At 39.1% G+C, this 13,947-nt stretch overlaps 1 protein-coding gene across 3 annotated transcripts in view; it reads left to right on the forward strand.

The window, feature by feature from the left end:
* GABPA (GA binding protein transcription factor subunit alpha) overlaps positions 1-13,054 on the forward strand; it is a 27,483-nt gene extending 14,429 nt beyond the window's left edge. For 2 of the 3 annotated variants that reach the window (XM_062622129.1, XM_062622128.1), the window contains exons 6-10: positions 913-1,107; positions 2,655-2,711; positions 4,073-4,213; positions 5,773-5,965; positions 10,097-13,054. In XM_062622129.1, coding sequence (XP_062478113.1) covers positions 913-1,107; positions 2,655-2,711; positions 4,073-4,213; positions 5,773-5,965; positions 10,097-10,325 — 815 coding nt within the window. In that variant the 3' untranslated portion in view covers positions 10,326-13,054. The remainder of the gene's footprint in view (positions 1-912; positions 1,108-2,654; positions 2,712-4,072; positions 4,214-5,772; positions 5,966-10,096) is intronic. The other variant, XM_062622130.1, reaches the window with a different exon arrangement.
* The last annotated feature ends 893 nt before the right edge of the window (positions 13,055-13,947 follow it).

Genomic DNA, 13,947 nt, shown 5'->3' on the forward strand with positions numbered 1-13,947 from the left:
GAGGGACAAATCATGGCAACGTGCTGGGGCTTGACCTATGCCTACAGAGCATCTGGAAAAAGATGTCTCTGGATCTGATGACAAAGCAACAGACAATGCAGCCACTCAACCCGCAAGCACAGCAGCTACACCAACCCCGACAACAGACACTGCAGCTGAACCAAATGGCCAATCCATACCAATATCAGTTGCCCCTATAAGCAAGGGGAAAAGCAAACAATAGCCGCAAAAAGCAACCCATGCAGTGAAGAAAGATGAAGAAGCAATCCATGTACTAGAAGAGACAGCATCTGAACAGGAGTTACTACAGGAGTTAAGAGGAAGAGGTAACTTCTCAATCCCAGACCTCAACCGAGCTGTGGAATACACAAAAAGATTTCATCCATCTTCCAGGTGAGCACATCATTACCTGGTTGCTCCAGTGCTGGGACAGTGGGGCCAACGGTCATGAACTGGAAGGTAGGGAAGCCAAGCACCTGGGATCACTTGCTAGAGAAGGGGGGATTGACAAAGCAATTGCAGAAGCGAAACAAGCACTCAGCCTTTGGAGGCAGCTCTTGGCAGCTGTGAAGGAAAGGTTTACCTACAAGGGTGGTGTTATGTGTCAGCCAATTGGACCACAATAGAGAAAGGCATCCAGTCCTTGGACGGAATCAGCCATTCTAGAGATGATCTATCGTAGGCCAGATGCTGGGAATGCACCCGTAGATAGGATTTACATTCTTTTGATTCTCCTCTGGGAGCAGGGGGGAGTGAGCGAGCAGCTGCATGGTTCCGAATTACTGGCTGGGCTTAAACCACGACAATGTGCTTCTTGATATTCTGTATTTACTTTTATAGAAGTTATTATGCAATTGAGGAGGAATCTTGCAATAGATAATATTATTTGCAATTTTTTCTCTCTTTTTACAGACCCTGTGCAGTGGTCAACAGACCAGGTGCTCCACTGGGTGGTGTGGGTGATGAAGGAGTTCAGTATGACTGACATTGACCTCAACGCACTCAGCATTCCTGGGCGGGAGCTATGTAGCCTCAGTCAGGAAGACTTCTTCCAGCGTGTCCCACGGGGAGAGATCCTGTGGAGCCATTTGGAGCTGCTTCGAAAGTGTATGGGAGATTTTTCTGTAACTGATTTTACTTATTCCCCTCTTCCTTTTTTCTTTTCATTCTTCCTTTCTTTCTTTCAAGATGAAAACAATTGTGAGCAGTTGTTTTCCTTCTACTTAATACGGGCTGATGCCAACCTTATGAAGTTTAACTATGCTAAGTTCAAGGTCCTACACCTGAGTCAGAGCAATCCCAGGCACAGCTACAGGCTGGGCAGAGAAGAGATTCAGAGCAGCCCTGCAGTGAAGGACTTGGGGGTGTTGGTCGATGGGAAACTTAACATGAGCCAGCAGTGTGCGCTCACAGCCCAGAAAGCCAACCGTATCCTGGGCTGCATCGAGTGTGACCAGCAGGTCGAAGGAGGTGATCCTGCCCCTCTACTCTGCTCTCATGAGACCTCACTTGGAGTACTGTGTGCAGTTCTGGTGTCCTCAACATAAAAAGGACCTGGAACTGTTGGAACAAGTCCAGAGGAGGGCCGCGAGGATGATCAGGGGACTGGAGCACCTCCCATGTGAAGATAGGCTGAGGAAGTTGGGGCTGTTCAGCCTGGAGAAGAGAAGGCTGCGTGGAGACCTCATAGCAGCCTTCCAGTATCTGAAGGGGGCCTATAAGGATGCTGGGGAGGGACTATTCATTAGGAACTCTAGTGATAGGACAAGTGATAACAGTTTAAAACTTAAACAGGGGAAGTTTAGATTGGATATAAGGAAGAAGTTCTTTACTGTGAGGGTGGTGAGGCAGTGGAATGGGCTGCCCAGGGAAGTTGTGAATGCTCCATCCCTGTTTTTCAAGGCCAGGTTGGACAGAGCTCTGGGTGACATGGTTTAGTGTGAGGCGTCTTTTCCAACCCTAACTATTCTATGATTCTAATATTGGCAGTAAAAATGAGGGTATCAATACAGGATGACAGGAGGTATTATTGAAAGTGTCTGCTGTTATGAAAAATGTCTGCACACTGAACGCTTTTTGCCCATCTTTTATTAAACTTCCTAACTAATAGGAAGTAATGACTGGTAATTCCTCCTTTGTTTTTAATAAAAATTCTTAGTTTGTGCATCTCCCAAATTTGATAGTTTTATAATTAAATATTGATTGGGAGTTATTTAATGTACATCTCTGTGTCATATAGAAGTGAAGATTATTAAGCGTAGGCAATGAAATCCTTAGTACACAACTGATAAAGTGATGTGTTTATACTCATGATGCAATAATACATATGTTCATTTCAGATTTACCATGCTTGAATGTAACTTTGCAGACTAAAAACTATTTTCATCTTCATTTGCATGAATTAGCTAAGGCTTTTAGGTGATGGAGAATGCATATGTACCTTGAAATTCACCTTGAAATGTATGTCCTTATTTCTATAAATTGAATGGCAGACATTAAATGTCTCTGCTCATAAGACCCTGAGCTATGCATGTCTCTTTAAAACTGTTACCATATTTTGAATTTTTCTGATATGAAATCTGAAAGTTCTTGATCTTCAGGTGATTTGCAGTTTGTGATTAAATAAAAACTTGGGTTTCTTTCTTAATTTGCAGATGTGTTGGCTAGCCAAGAACACTCCGGAGAAATAGCAACTGTTACTATTGATCAGCGTAAGTACTTGTGTCAGCAGTTAATTTGCACAATTAACTGTTTGCACGTTTAGCACTTTGGTTCAGCACTATAATAGTGCAACATTTAAAAAATCACTCTCTTAAAAAAGAGAGAGAGAGGGGAGGGGAGGGGTGGCACATTACTTGGTGAGGGGAGGAGAGCATATTTTAAACTTCAGAGCAAAATGTTGGGTTTCTCGAAATCTTGTTACTGTCAGAAAGGTGGTGTGTGACCTGAACTATGAGAGTTTTCACTTTTACTTTTGGATGGTCAGTTTTCCACTCTCTTGAAATAAACTGTCTAGGATACATATTTGAGGTCTTGAGTAGTTCTGGGTTTTTAGGTTATATTTTCTATTATAAGTTTTCAGGTTCAAACTTAAACAGGGGAAGTTTGGCTTAGGTATAAGGAAGTTCTTTACTGTGAGGGTGGTGGGGTACTGGAACAGATTGCCCAAAGAAGTGATGAATGCTCCATCCCTGTCAGTGTTCAGGGCCAGGTGGACAGAGTTTTGGTTGACATGGTCTAGTGTGTGGTGTCCCTGCCCATGGCAGGAGGGTTGGAATCCCTCCTCTGGTTCCAGCCTAGATGATCTTAAGGTCTTTTCCAACCCTAACTATTCTGTGATTCTATGATATATTGAATTAATGAATGGATGTATTAAAATATTATGATTTCAAAAGAAAGTGTCTCTAAAAACTGAAAGGAGATGTGGAAAAGAGGTCTTCCTTAGAAACCAATATTAGAAATAATATATTAAAGTAACTGAAGTTATCTGACACTCATTCTTCCAGCTGAAGCAGTGTCATGAATTATTGAAATTAATCAATTTTCAGCATACTTCTAAGCAGCTTAAATAGACCATGCATTACATCCTGGGTTTGCGTCTAGTTAAAGCCACCTACAGTGGAGCATTTGCATCTTCTTACACCATTGCAGTAGAAGGGTGTTTAATTGCTGTTTGAAACAGCAGGTATTTAGGGCTGTACAGTGACCACTGAGAAAAATGCATTAGGGTAGATCATACAGAGAACAACATAAAGATGAAAACGAAGGCATGAGAGGGTCTGTTTTGTTGGTTTTTTTTTTTATGGAAACATATAATACATATGATAGTAAATTAAAGCTGATGTTTCATCTGTATTGTGGCATCTCTACTATGCGTCTAAAACAACAATTTCCACTGTAAGAGGTAAAAAGTCTGTAAATTATTCTTAGCAATGTGACTTCTACAGTATATCTTTTTAGCAAAGGAAAAAACTAGCTCATAGATGATATGATAATGCAGATAAGAAATATTATGTCTGTTTCTGTGCCAACAATTTACAGTTGATGTTCTGCAATGTTCTCTGCTTTACAGCTGTGCAGATTATTCCAGCATCTGTTCAGCCTGCTACCCCAACCACCATTAAAGTAATAAACAGCAGTGCAAAGGCAGCTAAAGTACAGAGAGCTCCAAGGATCTCTGGGGAAGACAGAAGTTCCCCTGGGAACAGAACAGGTATTGTCTCCATTATTTTTAAATGCAAGTGCAGTAAACACTCATTAAGTTGAATTACAGTTTTGTAGAACACATCTTTGTCATTCTGCATGTGGTGTTTGTAGAAGTCCATGTGGTATGAAGAGGACTGGAACTACAAAATATAATACCAGCAACTGGCAGGTTGGTTACCTCGTGGAGGCACTGTGTGGTGCTGCAGCTTTTGAGTCCTGCAGCAAATAAAATGCCTAAGATTGTTTCTATAACTGTCCTCTCAAACCATGCATAGCATTTATTCAAGCTTTTAACTTCTTTCCGCTTTCCATTTGCAGAAAGGGGAGAAAATAAGCTACATGTTGTGGAATCCTAGCCTATACTTGTTTCCACACCGCTCTGTTAGTGACTTTAGAATTTAACAAGTCTCAGATTTCTTGTTTTTTTAAATGAATGCACCTTCAGGAAAACTACACACTGAATCTGCAGTTTATTTTTGGGATTACTGTTATTCGCACATATTTCTCTTTGATTATTGATAGCTCAATTTATCTTACTTTTTCTTGCTGTGATTTTTCATAGAATCACAGAATGGGTTGGAAGGAACATTAAAGATCTTGTGTTTCCAATCCCCCTGCCATGATAATGGATACCTTCCACTAGACCAGGTTGCTCAGAGTCCCATCCAACCTGGCCTTGAACACTGCCAGGGATGGGACAGCCACAGCTTCTCTGGGCAACCAATGCCAGTGCCTCACTACCCTCATAGTAAATAACTTCTTTTTAATATCTCATCTAAATCTCCTGTCTTTCAGTTTAACCTTGTGCTGTCACTACATGCCCTTGTAAAAAGTCCCTCTCCAGCTCCCTTTAGGCACTGGAAGCTGCTGTAACATCTCCCCTGAGTCTTCTCCAGTCTGCACGAGCCCTGCTCTCTCAGCCTGTCTTCATGGAAAAGTGCTCCAGCCCTCTGAGCATCTTCATGGCCTTCCTGTGGACAATTTTGCTTTGGTTCTCTCACTGTTCTGATTTTTTCTGTTTAATACTCTCCTTGCCCTTGAATTTTTATTCATTTTAAACTCTCCATAAAAGCCTGTTCTGATGTCATTTAGGATTCTTAGGCCAAGATTTTATCAGCTGACATCAGTGGGGAAATTGGAGACTAAACTATTTTTTCAAAAAGCAACTTCTATTTTGTATGTGTATGTGAGTGCCTGAAGAGGAACAAGCAGCTCTACATCTGTTTTGTTTTAGGGACAGATATATGTCTAAATGACTCTGTTTAGTGTTACATAATGGGTTGGGTTTTTTTCCTGAAGTCGTAGGAGCAGATTTGTGAGAAATCTTTATGTATTTATTTTTTCTGTATTCCTCAGTTTCCCTTTAATAGATTAATTCTGATGACTTTGCAAGAAAATTCGAAATTTGTACAAGAGAATAATTAGAAGAAATTAACTAAGTGCAAGTATTTTTTCCATCATACAGTCTATGCTGGTCTGCTTTAATATGTTGGTTGAAAATTTTAGATATGAAGGGACTATAAAAAGGACTAATTTAAATGGATCTTGTTATTTGCATTTCAACAGGAAACAATGGCCAGATCCAGTTGTGGCAGTTTTTGTTAGAACTTCTCACTGACAAAGATGCTCGGGACTGTATTTCTTGGGTTGGTGATGAAGGAGAGTTTAAACTGAATCAACCAGAACTGGTTGCACAAAAATGGGGACAGCGCAAAAACAAACCCACTATGAACTATGAGAAGCTTAGTCGAGCTTTGAGGTAAGAAACTTCAGGAACTGCTCAGGTATGAAGTGGTCTGCTTCCACTTTGCAATTTCAACTATCATAATGCAAGACTTGCAGCTTTTTTAATAAAGGCATAAACAGATCTTCTCAGATCCTCTGAAGCTACTCCTTCCCATCAGATTGTACTAGTCTTAGGGGTGAGGTATTTGTTTGAGTTGTTGGGTTTTTCTGTTGGGTTTTGGTTTGGGTTTTTTTCCCTTAAAGAAGAAGATATCTGAATACGCAGAATTACTGACTTACTTTTAAAGAAAGATACGTATTGCCTAATCCTGCAAATTACTTAAGCAGTTTTAGGAACTCTTTTTATATGAGTGAAGTTAGTCTGAGATCTAAGATTTACTGTTCAGCATTTTCACATTCGGCTACATTATTTTTTTTAAAGGAAGTATACACATCTAGCACTGTTTAAAAAAAAAATCTGACTTCTGTTTAAGACTAGCTGTGTGAGAAATTATGGTAAAGTTACCATAATCTGGCTTCCTTTAGGCTTTTGGGGAGGTTTTAAATAAAATCAATATGCACAAGGGTGAATGAGTACTTTCACTGGGGAGGACCCAGGTCTGGAAAACCATGAATGGCATAGAGTCAGTAAAGAATGGCTGCCCGTACATGAACAGGAGGCATCAGAAGAAACTGGCAGGCACCAAATACACAACTAAATTACATCCTTTTGTTTGTCTCCTAACTTCTTTAGACAGAGTATTGTGGATGCCCAAATTATTTTGTAAGTTTGAGAGGTAAGTGGACAAATTAACAAAAGAAAGATGCAACTTCCATGAGTTCCTGAGGCCCAAATCACTGAGAGCAAGGAAGAGCATCAATAGATGCCTACTCTAGTTTCATGCTTTTTCTTACGTGTTCTCTTTTGGTCTGTTGGAGTCTGTCCTGTTCTAGATAGATCTTTAGTCTGGTCTTGTATGACTGCTCTTGCATTATTTATATATTAGGCTGTTAAATTTTTTGGAGGATCACAGAATCCCATGGGTGAGAAGGGCCTCAAGGAGAGTGTGGCCCAAAGCAGGGCCTTTCCAGTGGAGCTGCTCCCCAGCCTGTATTGTTGCAATACCATTCCCAGATTTCCAACCTGATTTTGTGAATGTATGCCTTTGTGTTCTGAAGATATATGTGAAAATTTCCTCGAACATAAGAACGGTGTAAATTATGCTAATTTCGGGGGGGGGTGTGTGTGTCAATAAACTATGCAGAAGATCTCAAAGGCAGCTGAAGAACTTTAGAATAATGTTATCACTGGGATATTAACCAGATGTCTTCACAGTAATTTGCATAAATCAGTATTAGAGAAGTTTTGCATTTATATTTTAGTCACAGAATTACAGAAATCATTCCTCAGAATGTTTCCATTTTGGCAGCTGAATCAATATTGACGTGTTCTCTAACCACTTGAATGTCTGAAGGGATATTTAACGTCTCTTGCTACTCACATGATAAAGACTGTTGCCGAGCTAAAGTTTTCTTAAATGTTAATATATTTAGTTTCCTAATGTACTGAAATTACTCTGTCAATTGTTGATTAATATAGAAAATGATGTTGATATTATTGAGAAATATGCTTGTTCTTCTGCTCAGCTGTAGGAAAACCAGGCAGTATGGAAACCTGAGCAGGGTAAGACAATGGAAGAGAAGCTCTTTTTGATACATACACCTTGGTAAATTTTCTAAAATCACCATTTGTTTAGTTATCCAGTAGGGAAGTGAGACTTGAAGAAAAATACTTCATCCGCTCTATTACTCTGAAACAAAGTTTTCATGTGACTCAGAACATTCCAATAACTAAGGTTTTGTAAACATGGGTATTATTCTTTCTAGACTTTTGAATAAGCAAATGCTGTAATCAGAAATCCATTCAAATTAATATTGAAAAATTGCTCTGGCTACATTGCCTCAATTTTAGCTTGAATGTTTCTAGCACAAGACGTGGGAATCTTGCATGGTTTTGGGCAGACTAATTTCTTGTTGTCCTTTTTGTTTCTGGTCATATCAGTAATGCAGACTTGATCATTTGAAGACATTCAGTTATGTAAAGCATTTTTTCTACAGCACTATTTTGGCACAGGTGTTATAATACAATGTAAATGTGAATGTTTGTACAGCGTCAAATAGCTTAAAATTATCCAGTGGCACTTGGCATATGTGCAAATGTGCCGTGGCCACATTTTGCGAACTCTGATTTTCTTTGTATTGACATGGTGAGCACAGCTCCCAGTTCCCCAATTTCTTGGTGCCCAGTACCTATCACATTGAACATGAATGCCTGCCCAGTTTCCCACGCTCTAAGCTATACTGTTATTTCACACAGAAGGGATACACCAGGATATCGCACATCCTTCCTCAGTTCTGCACAGTACTGCAAGACTGTACTTCAAAACTGAGCATAAGTCATCCTCCCACCCTTGAGGTTGCAGGGTTCATCTAACCCATTACAACTAATCCTCATTGCCTTGCTAGGAGGCTGGATGTGGTGGACACCATACAACAACAGGTCCTTCAGGTGGTGCAAAGAGGGTGCTTTGCAGGCTGGGGCTGGTGTGGAGAAGTGCTGAGTGGGAGTGCAGTAGCAGTTAAGAGCAAGCATAATGATATGGAGAAGAGAACAGAGAGGAGTTGAGGGAGGCACAGGTGGTAGCCTGGGGGAGGTGAAGTGAGGAGGACCAAAGAGGAAGCTTTTATATAACTATGTGTCATTCAGGAGGAAGGTGAAGGTGAGCTTTGACAAACAGACCAAACTTTACCTGCAGAGCAATAGCAGAGCTGATTTGACAGTTCTTGTACACTGTAACAGACCTCTGTGGCTTCTTGTATGACATCAGCAACCAGCAGGTTTCTCAGTATTTTTTCTATAAAGCCTCTCTCATCCTGTCTTTGCTTTGGTCCTGTTGCTTGGATCCTGACCCCAAAAGTAAGAAGTTGAAAGGCTTTTTTTTTCTGGCTTTTTTTTTTTTTTGTTTGGTTTGTGGTTTTGTTTTTCCAGAATTTGAGGTGTCTGAGGAAATTTGGTTGCGTTCTTTAGTAACTTACCTTTTCCGCTAGAGCTGGGAGACAGAAGTTAGTCTTTTAATTGAGTTATTTTGCTGGTGAATGACCATCTTTGCTTTGTAAGCATGGCATTCAGGGGACTGAGTTTAGACAGTCAAGGAATCTGGGCTGATTTGTACTACATTTGGGTGATGGTTTTGAGGAAATTAAATTGGGGGGGGGGGTATTGGTTGTTTTTGATTTTTTTCCAAATTTATCACAAGCTTGTTAAGCTCATCAAGTCCAAGTAATGTGCCAGGCACTTAGGCTTTCTTAATGAGATACGTGACATGCATTCTATTACTGCCTGCGGTGAGACAAGAACAGCAACAAAACTGTAAAATTCGAACTTCTGTCTTATTGGTATCACCTAAAGTTTTATAATGTCTCTGGAATGCAGTGGGTCATACAGACTGTTGTCTTTTCTTCATTTCTGCCTAGTCTGATGATTCTTTTGTGGCACAATGTAAAAAGTACACATAGTTAGAGAAGTTACTTTTAGTTGTAAATAAAGATGAAGGATGTAGTTTTGCCAGTATATGAGCTATAAACAAATAAACAAACATGCTTTTATAGTTTAACTTCCATCATTGAAAACAGTAGGGAGAGAGCAGCTTCAGTATCATAGGTACTACAGTGCTAATTCTCAAACTGTTTCCAACATGAATTTTTTCTTCAGAAAAGCAAAGACAAGAATAAAGAAAGCAAAGGACTAATGAGGGGGAGAGGCGACATTTTGTTATTAAGGCAAACTCTAAATAAAACTTGTTCTCCCCCCAGTCTGTTTTTAAACTGCTCTAAGACCTTCATTTCTGGTGCGTCCAGACTACCTATAGAATAATTACTATATTTTGCTTCTCTTTAATGTGTCAAGTTGCAGGGACAATTTTCAACCCTCTTTCCTTTTCTCATGTAAGAAAATGCCTAAATAGTACCTTGGTGCACGAAATTATATGGTAATCTTAATAAGTTTCATATTTTGACTTCTGTGTGACCCTAAGTAACTAGGCAATGTGTATGGAAGTTACAGATGTTGAAAATATACACTGATTTTATTATTTATTTGTTGCAGGTATTACTATGATGGAGACATGATCTGCAAAGTGCAAGGCAAGAGGTTTGTGTACAAATTCGTCTGCGACTTGAAAACTCTCATTGGATACAGCGCAGGGGAGTTGAATCGGTTGGTCACGGAATGTGAGCAGAAGAAACTCGCCAAGATGCAGCTCCATGGCATTGCACAGCCAGTTACAGCAGTGGCACTAGCTACAGCATCCCTGCAAACAGAGAAAGATAATTAAGCACTAGGAACTGAAAGTGGAAACCTGAGGCCTTTCCTATATAACCAGAGCAGGTGCTGCTCTTACCTTTGTCAGAATTAGAAACTACTTTTGTTTCTTGACAGTACAAAAAAGAATAGAGCATGATTTTCTATAAAGAACTGGGACTTGCATAAATTTGGATCCTTTAACAGCATTTATTTCAATATAAGTTAAGGGATCACCACAGCTTCTGCAGCTTTAAGCCAGGGCCTCTGTGGTATGCCATCTGAAATGGGCGAGGAAGGTGGAACTAGTCAGCGCTCTGTGTCCACAGCTGTACAAAGTAATTCTTGCAGCACTTTTTACAAAAATGGAGTACCTGCAGAAAGCAGGCTGATCGCTTGCGTGAACTCAGTCCTTTCCAGTCTTTTGTTCTCTGCTGAACTACCAAATGGCGTTCGATACTTTCAAAGTTAAATATGTTCATTATTTGCATTTAATCAAGCAGAACCAAAAGGCTCATTAAACGTTACAAAGCATCAGGTTCTTAAAATAGCTTCTGTGTTTATAAGCAAGGGAAACTAAGAGTAGACAGAACTGGAGATCAGTGCTGAAGGAGATCCAGGTTTAGATCTGGCTTAGGTGAAAAGCCAATTATGAGTATTTCATTGTAATATGTAGATAACATGCATATATGAGGGCAAATACTTCCCTGTTTTGAAAAACACTGTTAAGGCTAGCCATTTAGCAACAAGTGAAGACAAACATCTTCCCCACTGCCACCCCCATCAAGTGATTTTAAAACTTGAGAAAGTTGCCCTCACCCAAAGAGTAGTTGGGGGGGGGGGAGGGGGAGGGGGGGGAGCAGTAAATACTCTGTTCTGCAAGGTGCTTATACCTGCTCGGTAGTCAGCCTTAGTAACTGAAGACTTACGTTAATCACAGTCAGTAGTCCCTGTTTAGAAACAAAATGCAAGTTGAAAATAGTTTTACAGAGAACTGAAGTTTGATTTCCAAATTATTGTACAGTCTGACATATATTGAAATAGAAAGATGTGTGTTTTATTTAAAATCAGTTTCTTTCTGAACTTCAAGTGGTGTTTTTGGAAGCTTCACAAGCCAAATGCATGCTTCAGAGCTGGGTGCAATTTGAAGTCTGGATGATGAATAGAAATAGTTGGAATGTATTGTGAATTCTGCACTACGGAGAGTACTTTGTGCAAACTTTCACATGCAGTAAAAAGTAGGCTGCAGCTTTTGAGCTTCTGTACTGATGCCTATCAGACTGTTTCTTTTGGTGGCTGAAAATTATGCGATTTTAGGTTTGGTTTTGCCTCTTCATGTTGTTAAACAGTGTAAGTATTATGTCACCAATGCATTTTTTCCACTTTTCTCTAAGTAATCCCCCTCTGGTAACAATTAAAATGCAAATGTATAAGGGAAACCTTTTAATTCTGGGGGGGATCAAGCTGCTCTTACACCTTACATGAAAAGTGCTTGTACAGTGACGTTCTAAACAAAATGTGTTTATACTGAGTAGTGAGAGCACTGGACTGTTGCTCTTGATCTGGAAAGGACTGGTCATGCTTGCAGGCAGAGGTCAAAGTACACAGAAGACTTGTGTATTTTAAAGATGCATTGAGGGCAAAACTGTTTATAGGTGGATATTCACCTGCAGATAGTTTTTGTTTAACAAGAAATCTTCCATGTAGGTCTGGCCTACTTTTATCATCATCACCATGATTCTGAATTTTTTTTTTTTGCCAGGTTCTTTCAGTAACTCTTGATATCATTTTCATTCTTGAGCTCTTAAAGCACTTCACCTACGGAGTATGCTGGGTTTATTTTGTATTTGAAAAAAATCTTAAGCCCTGAGCAAAACAATGAATGCGTCTGTCACAAGAAGTCAGCCATCAATCCATTCATTACTGATACAGTAACCTGATTCCACCAGTTGGCAAGTGTTTGACTTATGCAAGTAGATGCAGGTTCACTTGAATCAAAGATCTAAAATGAAGCCAATAGTTCAGTGGCAGCAATGATGTGTATAACACTGCTCTGTTACAAGTTTGATACAAGTCACTGGTTTTGTTTAGCAGAGTTCATGGAGGCCTTTTTATTTAAAATACAGTATAAAAAGAAGAGAAGCTTAAAATATCAGCTGTCTGGATCAAACTGGGCTATGGGAGGATTAACTAGCAGCAAAATTGAAAGCTGGTTATCAATACTTTATTCCCCTGAATAGTCTTGTTACATGGTAAGCCCTCTAGGGGAAACGTCTGGTATACCACATTTTCTTTGTAAATACACCTGATTATTTTGCAGCTTTTCAGTAGGTGTGACAGTTCTTTGGGTTCTTCATTGTGGGATCACCTCCTTTTCCACCGTGTTCTAATTAGCAAAGAAGGAATCTTTCAAATGGTGTAAAATCACTGTCACATTCTCTGTATCCGAGGGAGAAATCTGTGACTAACTTGATGTCTTCAATAAAATAAAAGATGTAGAATATATTGTCAAAGGTGGTTCTGTTGCTGCCAGAAGGAAAACATAGAAAGAATATTCCCAATTTTTTGTAAAACAGAAGGGTTTTTGCATAATTTTTACTCTTTAAATAAAGACACTTATACTCTGCTAATAATTATGTATTTCTTTTGTGTTTTGCATTTTTTTGGTAATTTTACATGAAACAATTATTTTCTATTTTTACTCTGATAAAATATTTGTGCATAAAATGTCAATACAGTAAAATAAAAATGTTATACAGTTAATGCCTATTGACTTAATTTTTCAGAAAGCCATTAGCAGTGTCGTTCAGGTGTAAGCAGTTTCAGGATGAATACATGCACTTCATTCTCATTACACTTAAGATCATAAGCTACTTGGAGGATGATGAATACATGCACTTCATTCTCATTAAACTTAAGATCATAAACTACTTGGAGGATGAAGGCAGACTTTTCTGGAGATGCATCTTCTTTGACATAATACTTGCCTCTGTTTCTACTTTTAAACTGGGACTCTCTGTCCTTCATTACTGTGACAGCTTTCTTGAACATCTTAATTGTAAATCTCAGAATGGTGCTTTGATAAAACTAATGATGAAGACTTAACAGCAGGCCCAAATGGTGCCCTGTAAAATAGGTTTATGCTTTTAGCAGTGTTTAAATTGGAAAGGTTCACATTGAGCTGTAAAATTTGGACTTTGTTTCATTCTTGCAAACAGCTCCACTTACATCATGTGGCCAAGTAACTCAGTTGCTGGTACTTGCCTTGTTAAAAAGAAGATAAAATTCTGATTATACTGTTAACTACCTTTTGTTGAAATCAAGTCTCAGTAGAAGTATTCTCATTATAACTCTGAACTCCTCCATCTGGACTGCCAAATTCAAGACTGAAATATTTTGTCATCTTTAAACCTACCAGATCACTTGATTTCAAAATGTTTATGTTTTGCTTAGCAGCAACAAGATGTAATGGACTGAAAATAATTTTTTAGAACACTTCAGTAATTTGTTGGCCTTCATTTAAAGTGCACTTGCAACCATTCAGTAGCTTATTAATGGAGGACCTTTTATTTGTGTTTATGGTTATTAGTATATTTATGCCAGTGTGAGTTTATTTTGGGATTCCTATTCTCAGACTGAAATTTTTATTGGAACAA

This window comes from Pezoporus occidentalis, unplaced genomic scaffold, assembly GCF_034315485.1.
Source record: "Pezoporus occidentalis ecotype Australia unplaced genomic scaffold, CSIRO_AGI_Poc_V1 ctg24, whole genome shotgun sequence".
Taxonomy (NCBI): Eukaryota; Metazoa; Chordata; class Aves; order Psittaciformes; family Psittacidae; genus Pezoporus; species Pezoporus occidentalis.